The sequence below is a fragment of the Leucoraja erinacea genome, chromosome 20 (genome assembly GCF_028641065.1).
Source record: "Leucoraja erinacea ecotype New England chromosome 20, Leri_hhj_1, whole genome shotgun sequence".
NCBI lineage: Eukaryota > Metazoa > Chordata > Chondrichthyes > Rajiformes > Rajidae > Leucoraja > Leucoraja erinaceus.
This window is the reverse complement of record NC_073396.1, coordinates 25252174-25266174: the sequence shown is the minus strand read 5'-3', so window position 1 is coordinate 25266174 and position 14001 is coordinate 25252174. Positions and strand designations below refer to the sequence as shown.

The 14001-nt window shown below is 42.0% G+C and overlaps 1 protein-coding gene across 1 annotated transcript in view; it reads left to right on the top strand.

Moving 5' to 3' along the window:
• The first annotated feature begins 3405 nt into the window (after nt 1-3405).
• Nucleotides 3406-14001, top strand: part of cops3 (COP9 signalosome subunit 3) — a 31239-nt gene continuing 20643 nt past the window's right edge. Inside the window, exons 1-5 of the mRNA XM_055651700.1 lie at nt 3406-3561; nt 10374-10503; nt 11555-11667; nt 11785-11834; nt 13302-13394. Of these exons, the coding sequence (XP_055507675.1) occupies nt 3507-3561; nt 10374-10503; nt 11555-11667; nt 11785-11834; nt 13302-13394 (441 nt within the window). The 5' untranslated portion in view covers nt 3406-3506. The remainder of the gene's footprint in view (nt 3562-10373; nt 10504-11554; nt 11668-11784; nt 11835-13301; nt 13395-14001) is intronic.

The following is a 14001-nucleotide window of genomic DNA, read 5'->3' as shown; positions in this document are numbered from 1 at the left end:
CATAATGGCCAAGATGCTGGCCCTAATGGACAGATATCGACCGTGCTTGCTTTTCAAACAGGCCTTCCTAGAGCAGATGCCCGACGATACAATAGATGGAGACACAAGGAACTGTAAATCAAGAAATGAATAACCCCCAATACTAGTACAAAAAGGGCCAATGTCATTAGTGGAATCAGACAGGCCACAGTCCATAATTGAAGTTAGTGGTTTGTAGGGTTCTAGAGCCTGATGGTTGTTGGATAGAAGCTATTCTTGAACCAGGTGGTCATGGTTTTCAGAGTCCTATACCTGTAGGCAGCACAGTGGCACAGCTCGTAGAGCTGTTGCCTCGCAGTACCAGAGACCTGTGCTCGATCCTATCCTTGGATGCTGTCCGTGGGTTTTCCCCAGGTGCTCTGGTTTCAAGTCAAGTCAAGTTTATTTGTCACATACACATACGAGATGCGCAGTGAAATGAAAAGTGGTAATGCTCGCGGACTTTGTGCAAAAAGACAAACAAACAACAAACAGAATCACATATTCTTTTACATGTTAAATATTGTGGGCGGAAGGAAAACATTCAGCAAAGTTAGTCCCTGGTGAGATAGGAGTTTACAGTCCGAATGGCCTCTGGGAAGAAACTCCTTCTCAACCTCTCAATTCTCACAGCATGGCAACAGAGGTGTTTACCTGACTGTAGCAGCTGGAACAGTCCGTTGCAGGGGTGGAAGGGGTCTCCCATGATTTTATTGGCTCTGGAGTTGCCCTCCTGATGTATAGATCCTGCAGCGGGGCGAGTGAAGTAGAAACATAGAAAAATAGGTGCAGGAGTAAGCCATTCGGCCCTTCAAGCCTGCATCGCCATTCGATATGATCATGGCTGATCATCCAACTCAGTATCCCATCCCTGCCTTCTCTCCATACCCCCTGATCCCTTTAGCCACAAGGGCCACGTCTAACTCCCTCTTAAATATAGCCAATGAACTGGCCTCAATTACCTTCTGTGGCTGAGAATTCCACAGATTCACCACTCTCTGTGTAAAAAATGATTTTCTCATCTCGGTCCTAAAAGACTTCCCTCTTATCCTTAAGCTGTGACCCCTAGTTCTGGACTTCCCCAACATCGGGAATAATCTTCCTGCATTTAGCCTGTCCAACCCCTTAAGAATTTTGTAAGTTTCTATAAGATCCCCCCTCAATCTTCTAAATTCTAGCATGTACAAGCCGAGTCTATCCAGTCTTTCTTCATATGAAAGTCCTGCCATCCCAGGAATCAGTCTGGTGAACCTTCTCTGCACTCCCTCTATGGCAAGAATGTATTTCCTCAGATTGGGAGACCAAAACTGTACGCAATACTCCAGGTGTGGTCTCACCAAGACCCTGTACAACTGCAGTAGAACCTCCCTGCTCTTATACTCAAATCCTTTTGCTATGCATGCTAACATACCATTTGCTTTCTTCACTGCCTGCTGCACGTGCATTCCTACTTTCAATGACTGGTGTACCATGACACCCAGGTCTCGTTGCATCTCCCCTTTTCCTAATCGGCCACCATACAGATAATAGTCTACTTTCCTGTTTTTGCCACCAAAGTGGATAACCTCACATTTATCCACATTATACTGCAACTGCCATGCATTTGCCCACTCACCCAATCTATCCAAGTCACCTTGCAGCCTCCTCACAGCTAACACTGCCCCCCAGCTTCGTGTCATCCGCAAACTTGGAGATGTTGCATTCAATTCCCTCACCCAGATCATTAATATATATTGTAAATAGCTGGGGTCCCAGCACTGAGCCTTGCGGTATCCTACTAGTCACTGCCTGCCATTCTGAAAAGGACCCGTTTACTCCTACTCTTTGCTTCCTGTTCGCCAGCCAGTTCTCTATTGCGAGGGAGGAAGGCGCAGATGTGTTTCTTCACCAACCTCTCAAAGCATTTCATGACTACCGAGGCAAGGGGCACCGGACGGTAGTCATTCAGACAGGATGAGGAGGCATTTTTTGGTACTAGTACAATGATGGATTTTTTGAAGGTATCCCAAAGATGCGCGCGTTTGTAGGATAAATTGGCATCTGTAAATTTCCCCAATATGTAGGGATTAGGTAACATAAATGGTGTGAATGGAATATCGGTGGTCGACATGGACTCGGTGGGCCTAAGGGCCTATTTTTTTATGCTGTCCATAAAACAAAATTAAATGTTTCTTTCCGATGTTGGGATGAAATGAGAACATTGACAGGTCTTTGACGATGCTGACTGCCTTTTTTGAGGCAAAACATCCTATAGGTCTGAAGAAGAGGGTCTCGACCGGAAACATCGCCCATTCCTTCTCTCCAGAGATGCTGCCTGTCCCACTGAGTTACTCCAGCTTTTTGTGTACATCTTCGGTTTAAACCAACACCTGCAGTTCCTTCTTACACAGATCCCTTCGATGATGGGTAGGTCAGTACCTATGTTGGACATTAACTTATGTTGGGAAAAATTAAGTTGGGCAGCATGGTGGTGCAGCTGGTAGAGCTGCTTCCTCACAGCACCAGAGACCCAGGTTAGATCCTACTGTGTGGAGTTTTCACACTCTCCCTGTGACCAGTTGAGTTTCCTCCCACATCATGAAGAAATACGAGTTTGTAGGTTAACTGACCTCTATAAATTGCCCAGTGTCTGGGGAGTGAAAACGGGATAATTAACATAGAACTGGTGAATGGATGATCAATGGTCGGCGAGGACTTGGTGGGCCCATTGGCCTGTTTTCATGCTGTGTCCCCAAAACTAAACCAAAAACCACTCCTTACACTAGCACTATCCTACTACTAAGAACAATTTACAATTTTATCCCAACCAATTAACTTACAAACATGCGAGTCTTTGTACGTTATGCTGCTGCATGAGAATTTCATTGTTCTGTTATCCAAGTCACAATAATATTGGCACAACTATAATCACAAAACAAAAGTTAAAAGAAAATGATGTATATGTGCATGCCGGTGTTTTTCAGTGCTGAATATGCTCTTTTTTTCTAGTCTATTATATTGTTTACAGAGTACTATGTTTACATATTCTGTTGTGCTACTGCAAGTAAGAATTTCATTGTTCTATCTGGGACATATTACAATAAAACACTGACTCCTCCCTCTCTGCTCTGTTCTCTCTCCCCTGCTCTGCCCTCTCACTCTCTTTCTGCTCTGTTCTCTCTCCTGCTGTTCTATCTCTCTCCTGCCCTGCTCTCTCTCGTCTGCTCTGTTCACTCTCCTGCTCCGTTCTCTCTCTCCTACTCTGTTCTCGCTCCCCTGCTCTGCTCCTGCTCTTCTGTTCTGCTCCCTCTTCTGTTTTCCCTCTCCTGTTCTGTTCTAAGATCTTTGAAAGATACTAGAGGGAGTATCTTTGGTGTTCTCTCTCCTTCTTCCCCTCCTCCTCCTGCTGACGTCAGGGCGGCGCGCTGCGCAGGCGCGGTGTGGCGGGAGGCGGGCGCGGGGCCGCAGCGACGCCGTTTGAATGAGGAGAGGGGAGGCGGTTGGACAAAATGGCGTCCGCCTTGGAGCAGTTTGTCAACAGCGTGAGGCAGCTCTCCTCGCAGGGTAAGGGAGGGCGGGTTGCGCTGCGCCCGAGTCCACGCGTTTCTCTTCCCTCCGATCCTGGGGAAAGACGATGTCAGTCCGTCCCGCCATCCCTCACCTTGTTGAGGGAAGCGAGCGGAGCCATTGGGCGAGCGGCCGCCGGCAGGCCTAGCGCTTCCGCGGCGGACCTAACCCTTCCTCGCCGGGGCCACACCGTTGCTTCTTTCCACCAATGCAGCGTGAGGGCAGATCTACCGCAGTCCCTGGGCGCGAGTAGCTGAGGTTTTAACGGCCTGTTTACCTCAGCGGGGATCAGGGTTGGGGGGGGGGGTGGGGAGGGGAGGCGGTGGGTGCACGATACTGGAAGCACCCGCCCTCATTCACGGCTGATTGGCTGTTCCCGGGTGATCGACAGGCGTGTTTGTGGGCGGGACTCCGTCCCCCGCGGCTGATTGGTTCCCGCGGCTATCAATCACTGGCGCGATACTTCCGGTGTATCATTGCCCTGAGTGTCCCAAACGTTGGGCCTAGGCAGGTTGGAGCTGTCACATAAAGGGCAATGGATGGCCTCTAGCAAAGATCCTGGAGGCCTCCATGTAGCGCTGGGAGGTATAAAGTGCAAGGTGTTGACTTTAATGATAAGTGGAACACTATCATCATGCTATTGAATGTGTTATAGTCTACTATTGAATGTATAGACACTGAGAATGTACTTGGAGTGTATGAAGAGTTTTTGATTGTACATAATTGTTTGTTCTGAATAAAGTTTATGTTTGAAATACAGATATAATTTATGAAACAGTGCAATCAAAAATGTGTTGCATATTACATAGGATTGTACTTCCTCGTGAGTAAATATTGCTGGCAGTAGATTTGTTACTTTGCATATATCATACTGGTTAAGATAGATGCAAAGTGCTGAGTAACTCAGCGGATCAGCCAACATCTTTGGAGAAAAGGGATAGGTGACAATTCGGTTTGGAACCCTTCATATAGGTTTGTTTGAACTGTAGATGCTGGTTTACAAACAAAGCCACCAAGTACTGGAGTAACTGTCTGAAGAAGGGTCTCTACCCGAAACGTCACCCATTTCTTCTATCCATAGATGCTGCCTATCCCTGAGTTACTCCAGCATTTTGTGTCTATCTTTGTTGGAGTAACTTAGTGGGTCAGACAGCATCTCTGGAGAACATGGATAGGTAACGTTTTGGGTTGGGACCCTTCTTCAGACTGATTATAGTAGGGTGGAAAGAACTGGAAAAGAGTCAAGTGATAGGTAGATGTTAGTGAAAGGGGTTTTGAACACAAATGAACAAAGTTATCCACCAGTAACGAGAATAGACTTTAGGCAACTACAGTTGAAGCAGATGAAATATGTTTTTTTTAAATACAGCATACTATTCTGATCTTGAATAATACTTCTGAAAATGGTGGAAGCAGAAGCAGTAACTACTTTCACAAAAAATAATTGAATGAATATTTAAAATGGAAGTAATTACAGGATTATAGGGAAAGCATAGGATAACGGGATTAATTTAATAATACTTTCAAAGAACAATGGGCTGAAAAGCTGGCTTGTATGTTTCCTTCAAGTGAATAACTCACATCGTCATATTGTTTAGTGTACTAGGTTTACACATTCTGTGTGCTGCAGCAAGTAACTCTATAATGTATGTCAATTTTTCTTTTTTTCTAATCTTTTTTCTATGTATGTACGGAACCTTATTATTTATTTTATGTAAAGCACTTTGGTTTCAACGCGAGTTGATTTAAAACGTGCTATATAAATAAAACTTACTTACTTACTATCTGGAACATATGACAATAAAACATTCTTGACTCTCTTGCCTTCCCCCCCCCCCCCCCCAGCACCTGTATCCACCTATTACTTGCCTGACTTTGTCTTCTTCCAGCCTCTCCCTCCTACTGCAATCAGTTTGCCTCTCTTCCAGCTTTCTCCCTCCTGCAATGTTTGAAGAAGGGCCTCGACCTGAAACATCACCTATCCATTTTCTACTCATACATTGTGTGTCTTTTCCTGACAATATGTAGTGTAATCAGTAAAGAATGAGATGTCAATAAAAAGAGGAAAATGTGTCATATTTGTATGGAAATTTTCATGCCTCATTCAGAACATTTAAAGTACATGGCATTTAGAAAATGTTATCTCTGTTATAATGTGGACACATTTAACACGTTTATGCAGAGTATACTGCAAAAATAATCTACTGAAGTGTTAAATCTTGGTCAAGGGATTCTGGAATTATAGAGTAGATTTGTCATTTCATCAGACTGGTTAGTGTGAAGCAAAGGCTTGACGTTCAGGAACAGGGAGTGAGCCATTTTGGACTGAGATAAGAAGAATCCTTGTACTCCCCTACCCCATGAGGATTATGGCGATTCAGTTAAACATGTTGATGACTACCTTCCTGCTGTCACCCTTTATCCCCTCAGTTCCATTAATATCCAAAATGGATCAAGGGATTTATGGTTCTTACAGTGGAAAAGGGGTTGATGTAAGGATCACGTATGTTCTTATTGAACAGTAGACAAAACATGAGGGATTGAATGCTCCACTCCCACTTCTGTTTCGTATGTTCTTGTACAGATGTAAATTGCAAAGACCCCAGCTTTTAAGAAATTCATCAAAATATTTTATTGTGAGTTGGGGCAAAGTACTACTTCATTTGTTGTATATCACAGGTTATTTTGGCAGTTATATGATGGGCTTTCTTGAACAATTGAAGTTTGTGTGGTGGTTATTTGTGCGTAGTTCCAGGCTTCTGATTGAGCGAGCAGGGAGAAATTGAATTGTTGATACAGTTATGGTGGTGTATGTTTGAGCTACATTTTTTAAAATTATTAATTGATGGGTATTGTTGGCACCATCAAGCATTTGTTGCCATTGAGAAAATGACAGTGAGCCATGTTCATGAGCTGCTATCAGTTTTCTGCTAAAAGGAGGGAGTTCTAGGAATTAGGCTAATTTAGATCCGTTTAAGAACCTGATGGTTGTCGGAAAGTGGCTGTTCCTGAACCTGATGTTGCTGTAGTCCTGCCCAATGGTAACAGTAAGAAGAATGCATGGACAAGATAGTCCTTAATGATGAATGCCACCTTCTTGAGGTAGCACCTGAATAGATGCTTCCAATAGTTGAAGGGCTGAGTCCACGATTGACCAGGCAGAGTCCACAACTGTCTGTAGCCTCTAGCATCTGCGGTTGCCTTGTTGTGGAGATGGGTAAATTAAAGTGGCTCCTGGTTAGTTCTTAGGCAGGAGTTAATTTGGGCCGTAACCACCCCTTGAAACATTTCATTATGGTGGATGTACCAGATGGCAGTCAGAGAGACAGATTACCATGCTCTTCCTGGTATGATTGATGGGAAGCAGATGGAAACCTCAGACCGCGGAAGTGAGAGATTGAGGATGTCCTTGAATACTCCAGCAGCTAGTCTGTATGAGTGTAATTATGCCATTTCGTCCATATAGTCTACTCTACCATCCAATCATGGTTGATCTGTCCTTCCTGCTCAACCACATTCTCCTGCCTTCTCTCCAGAACCTTTGACACCCATACTAATCAAGAATCTATCAATCTCCGTTTAAAAAATACCCAATGACTTGGCCTCCACAGCCGTCTGTGACAATGACTTCCACAGATTTGCCACCCTCTGACGAAATAAATTCCTCCTCATCTCCTTTCTAAAGGCACCTTTTATTCTGAGTGCCCTCTGGATCTCGACTCTCCCACTCGGACAGGTACATCACCTAGGCAGAGGATAAATTTCTATTGAAATTTAATGTAAATAAAAGTAAAATGATCGTCAGTTTCTTACCTGAGATGAGCCACAGATCCTCTTGTGAAATAAAATGTTGATCAGATTTGGAGCGATTAATTAGTGGTTTTACAGAGTGCTCGAACGAAGCTTGACTGAACATTTTTGTCATATGCATGTCTCCGTGTGGGAGACGTAAATATGGAGGAGCTTCTTAAAAAGATTTGAAATTTGTTTTCCACTTGCTCTTCATATTAGGGTGTACACTATGGAGTCTGAGCACGTATTCGATGTGAGAGTTTGACTGTCCAATACTTCACAGTGGATATTAGCACAGTTCTCATAACTTTCTGCTACAGAATCAGAGCAATGGAATTTATTTATCTTTTTCAGTCCAATGAAATAATGATGTAGGGTCTGCCATGACTCAATTAGTATTAGTTCTGAATCTGAGGTTATCTAAGCTGAATGTCGTGGAATACGAAGAGAATATCATGCTTGCTCAGACGAGGGGTTCAAATGAGTGGATACATATTTTGAAGAATATGGGATTTATTCCGAGTGAATGATAATCAAAGTAATGGCTAACTCGATCCAAGATTTACTTGTACCTGGTGCCACTAACTCTCCCCTTTCCCATTCCCAGACCGGACCTCAATTCAAGGCAGCACATTTTGCTTCATTAAAAAGTTTGATGCTTAGGACCTTAAGGTACTACTGAATTCTGCAGTGATTGCAGTATGCCTGTGATTGAAACATTCGGTGCAGCACTGCTCCATCCATTTGGTGCTGCATTTCAGTACAGTGAAATTTCTGAGCCCGAGGAGATGAAATGGGCCTGATTGATGTAAGGGAAGGAGTCATATAATTTTACGTACTTCTATCAGGTCTACTCTCAACATTCAATATTCCAGAGAAAACAATACAAGTTTGTCCAACCTCTCTTTATAGCTAATACACTCTAATCTAGGCAGCATTCTGGTAAACCTCTCTGTACCCTCTCCAATGCCTCTACATCCTTCCTGTACTCCAAATAGGCCCAACCAAAGTGTTATAAAGCTGTAACATGACTTTTTGACGCTTAATATCCAGTGCCCTGACTGATTAAAGCAAGTATACCACATGCCTTCTTGAGCACTCTGGGTTCAGTTTTATTATTGTCACATGTACAGAGGTACAGTGATAAACTTTGTTTTGCATGCTATAAAAGCATATATATACCATACATAAATACAATCGAGTCAAACTCAAGTACAATAGATAGAGAAGATGCAGAGTGCAGTATATAATTCACAGCGTTGTAGCACATCAGTTCCATACATAAAGTACAATATCCTCAATGGGGTAGAGGTGAATCAGACAGTACCTTAGCTTATGATAGGACCATTCAGAAGCCTGTTAATAGAGGGAAGAAGCTGTTTCTGAGTCTGGTGGTACATGCTTTTGAGCTACATACATTTTGCTGGATGATAGCAGGGAGAAGGAAAGACTGGGGCAGTATTTCCACTTTGAAAGAAATTACCCGAAATTCAGGAAATTCTGGTTGTCTTTGGGTAATTTTAGGGAAATTGAATAATTTCGGGAAATTTCCGCATCCGGCCCACGAAGGGGTGTAAAGGTAATACACGCAGCACTGCCGGTTTGTTGCTCAAAGGTTTAAACAGAGCGCTGTCAGTTTAATACGTGGGAATTTAAACAAAGACCTGTCGGCTGCAGCATATGGGTTCTAAATATAGTGCTACTGGCTGCAGCACTATGGGCTTTAAACATAGCGCTATGGGTACCAGACTGTTCAGGAAAATTCTCGTATAATAATGAGTCTTTGGAATTCTCTTTCTCAGTGGAAGTTGAGCCATTGATTATTTTACAGGCAGTGGTAGAATTCTGGATAAGCCTAGTGATGAAAAGTTACCAGTGGTGGTCGGATTGCAGTTACATTGGGTTTGGCCTTGATCTTACAGAACAGTGGGTGGGCTCAAGGGGGAGAGAGGAGGGGTGGGGTGGGGTGGAGAGAGGAAGATGGAGAGATGGAGGGGGATTGAGAGAGGGAAGGAGGGGCAGAGGGAGGGAATAAGAGAGGAGAGAAAAAAGGAAGGGAGAGTGGGAGGGAGAGAGCGCAGAGACTGAGACACATGTGAGCAGGTTGAAAAAACGAAGACAACGAAAGCTGTTGGAGGCAACGAAAGCTGCCTTGCACAACGCTGTACAAGTGAGTAACAGAAGCAGGCAGATACAGTGTAGTTAAATAGATCTATTTTGCCTTGTTCTGCTTTGTGCTGTTAAAAAAAACCCAACAACAAATAGCACGCAGGAAGCATTTTTGTAAATTTCAGGAAATACGATCAAATTCCAGGAAATTTGGGATTCTATTTAAGGATTTTTTTTAGGTGTGGAAGCACTGGACAGGGGTGGGACACGTCTTTGCTGTTGGCTGCTTTTCTGAGGCAGCATGAACTGTAGACGGAGTCGATGGTGGGAAGTCATGTCTGTGTGATGCACCGGGCCATATCTATGACTGCAATTTCTTGCAGTCTTGGGCAGAGCTGCTCCTAAACGAGGCCCAACAGTATGCTTTAAATGGTGCATCTGTAGAAGTTTGTAAGAGTCACTCGAGACATGCTGAATATCAAGAACTAGTAGATTAAAGATGAATAGTTTAAACTAATAGAAACTAAACTCAAGAACTAGGATTTAGTTTCTCAAACCCATTCTAAAATGCATTGTTTTTATCTGTCATTATATTTACCCATCCTGTTTCTTTTCTAACAGAATTCTATTCTTTTCACATTCTAAGTTAATAATTGATGAAGTGAGTTCCTAGCTAGTGCTCTGTCAAGGAAAGGTTCCTAACCCTTTTTCTATGGTAATTCAACTACACCCCATCTTTTGGGTCATTGGCAAGTGTACTTTATCTATTCATCATCTAATTTGTCTTTAATGCAATGAGTAGTTGCAATCCTAACATCAGTCCCTGTCGGATAGTGCTGCTAATTTGAATACCTGCCATTCCCTTTCCTGTCTAAATTTAATATGTGGCTTATTTTATTTTCTTACAGGCCAAATGACTCAGCTATGTGACCTCATTAACAAGAGCGGAGAGCTGCTGGCTAAAAACCTCTCTCATTTGGATACAGTGCTAGGTGCGTTGGATGTGCAGGAACATTCTCTGGGAGTCTTGGCAGTATTGTAAGTTCCAAACGATTGTCTTCTTCATGTAAAGTGTATATAGTTGATCGATTTTACGTAGTAACATTTGCATCCTTGTTCCTGTTCTCGTGAAGTGCCAGAGAGAATAATTGAGAGCCTTTGAGGCATTTCCCTCCATAAATGTTACTGTTTTGGGTGGCGCGATGGGGCAGCGGTAGAGTTGCTGCCTTACAGCGCCAAAGACCCGGGTTCGATCCTGACCACAGGAGCTGTCCGTACGGAGTGTGTACGTTCTCCCCGTGACCGCCTGGGTTTTTTCTCCAGATGCACTGATATCCTCCCTCACTCCAAAGATGTACAGGTTTGTAGGTTAATTGGCTTCAGTAAAAATTGTAAATCTTGGTGTGTGGAGTGCACTAGAATAATTGGGACAGTCAGTCAGTGTAGACTCGTTGGGTCGAAGGGCTTGTTTCCGTGCTGTATCTCTAAACTAAACGAAACATAGTGCTCATTCAAGTCAACAATAGCTTCACATTGGATTGATAGCAGTGTGGTAGGGTATTAGCTCACTGCTGCCAGGAGGGTACAGCATACCTGTTAATGCTGCTGTTGCACATTTCCAGCAACCCTCTGACTAAAGCGGTTTCCCCATGATTTCGGCTTTCCTCTGAAAAAAATTACATTACGTTAGTTGGTTCCAATAAGTTGCCCCTGGGTGTAAGCAAGTGGCATTGGAGTGGGAGGGGGTGGTTCTTAGGTATGTGGGAGAGAATAGGTTAAAGAGAAAAGGCTGGTGAAGGGGCTGATGGGTCTGCTCTAATAACTGGCATGCACTCGATGGGCCAAATGGAGGCCTTCTATGTAGAGGAAAATAAAATATAAATAGTTGCCCTACTGAAAGAATTAAAATTAAAGTTAACAATGCCAATACTTTTAAAGTAAATAGATGAGATTAGATATTTGGTGGTTATGGTGCAAGAGGAATGGTTTCTACATGCCTTCCTTTAATATTGGATTGTTTTTAAATGTTAGCAATGAAAATCAAATGATGCTGGTACATAACTATTTTATTTCTTTTTTTGTTCTATAGGTATGTGAAATTTTCTATGCCCAGTATCCCAGATTTTGAGACGTTATTCTCCCAAGTTCAGCTTTTTATTAGTACTTGTAATGGTGAACATATCAGATATGCAACAGACACCTGTGAGTATCTCTTTATACACATTTGCAGTGAGCTTTTACAAAGTAATCAAAGTAATTTTAGCACAGTTTTACAATTCACAATTTTAGCACATCTAATACATTTTTTTTTTTTTCCAGTTGCAGGTCTTTGCCATCAGTTGACAAATTCTTTAGTAGAAAGAAAACAGGTAAACATTTCTATAATAGTTTTCAAATTTGTTTCTCTCCTCAAATCAAATATTACTATGAAATGCTAGAACCATTATGATACCCCTAGTCTGCTTCCAGTTTGACTTCTATCTCCCTGTTAGTTTTGGGAATTGCAAACCTTTTTTTTTGCATCCAAGCAGCTGGTTGAAAAGAACACTGACAGAGGCTTGGATTAAGCTCAGTAAGTTTGATCATGATCACAGCAATGGGGAAAATATGAATCGAGAATGAATATTAAGAATTAATTCTGGCCAATTCAAGTAGTTTGGGGCCTAAATATTTTAAACAAATGATTGAAAAGATGTACAGACCTCTGAAGACAGAGCGGATGAGTGGAGAAAGACAACACTAGAGCAAAAAATTAAGCTGTTGGAAAAATCAAGCAGCTTGTTGAATTCCGTGATTTGGCCCATGGGGAAAGAGTTCTGTCTTGTCAATAAATTACACTGTACTATTTTATAGTTGACCTCCCAAAGGAATATCATTTAATTAAACTATTTGCACGTCGGAAATTTTTCCAATAAAAAATTCCACAGTTCTGTGAAATTTTTGTTTTCTTACTTTTGGATGCAAATACCATAATGGAACCTTGATGTACATGTGTTTCTACTGTGTAAAATTTAACAATTTTAGATACAGAATGATTAATTATATCTTGTTTGACTCTGAGCCCCAATTACCCAGGCAATCAAATTTGACATAAAGTGATTATTGTTGCATATTGTAGGCTAGGTTATTACATTTGCTCATAACATTGATAATGTTTTTGGATGGTTTACATATTAGATGAAATGGGACAATCATAAAATTGAACAATTAAATGATATGTCCCACAATTAAATGATATGTCCCACGTTTTATGTGACGGCGATGTTATATTCCTTGAAAAGGGTTCATATTGAAGTGGCATTGTCCGTTTGTGTGTTAAAAAACTCAAGTTATAAAAAAAAAAGGTTTTGTGTTTATCTTTCTCGCCAGTTCTTTAGTCTTCCCCTTGTTGAATTAGAGTTCTATAAGTATATTTGATCTTACTATTTTAATGTCTGATTCTGGTTTGGTTCCATATGTCACTCGACTCTTAGTATTTGTTCACAAAAGAACACAAAAGTGCTGGAGTAGCTCAGCAGGTCAGGCAGCATCTCTGGACAACATGGATAGGTGATCTTTTGGGTCGAGACCCTTCGTTTGACTAGTTGTGGGGGGGGGAAGAAATCTTGAAGAGGAATCTTTGGCCTTGTTGCGTTTTTTCTAAGGCAATCGCATCATCACATATGTCCATGGGCTCATTTCCAGTTGGGATTGATGGAGCAGGAATGGGAAGCATGGTGTTATTTTAAGTTGCAAAACTGATGGCATTGAGGAGAATTTGTATCTATTAAAATAATGACCCACAGATTTTTTTTTAAAAGATGCTCAGTTAAAAATAATATACTTCTTTGTTACAGCCACTGCGAGGCATAAGCATTCTGAAACAGGCCATAGACAAGATGCAGATGAATACAAACCAACTTACCTCAGTTCATGCTGATCTCTGCCAGGTGAGATAACCTCTTTCGTTCATTTTCTTGTGTACGAATGGTCGTTCATTTGGATACAAAAATTCCCGTGCTTAGAAATTCAATCACATAGCATTTAATTTTTGTTTCATAAGTCAAAATTGAAGTGAAGCATGATAATGACCTCTTAAAAGCCATTCTGTTTTACACAAAAAATAAATTGAGTATTTTCTGTTGTGTTGTGTTATGTTGTGCGTCACACTTATGAGCCCAATGAGATTGGAGTTTGCATGGAATGATGGCACTCACCTTGCACTACTCCTCTTGAACCACATTGTTGCTACCTGTAGTTTAAGTAGATTTTACTACCAGAGTGCTGATCTGCGAGGGCTGAATTTTTTTGAAATACCCCCACCTAAATTCTGGTCTCTGTTCATTAATTGTATTGTGTTGAACCCAGTGACCTACCTTATCTTTGGTGCTCTCCTGTCCTTTAATTGAAGTTCTCTTTCATCACCCCATATCAATGGCAATTTGATTTGTTTGCCCACTTGTTCAACCTCACCCGTCAATACTGCACGAGTGCTGGTGAAGCTGAACCGTTCTCTTCTTCAAGTTTTTCCCCCCTTACCCCCCACCCTCCCCCACA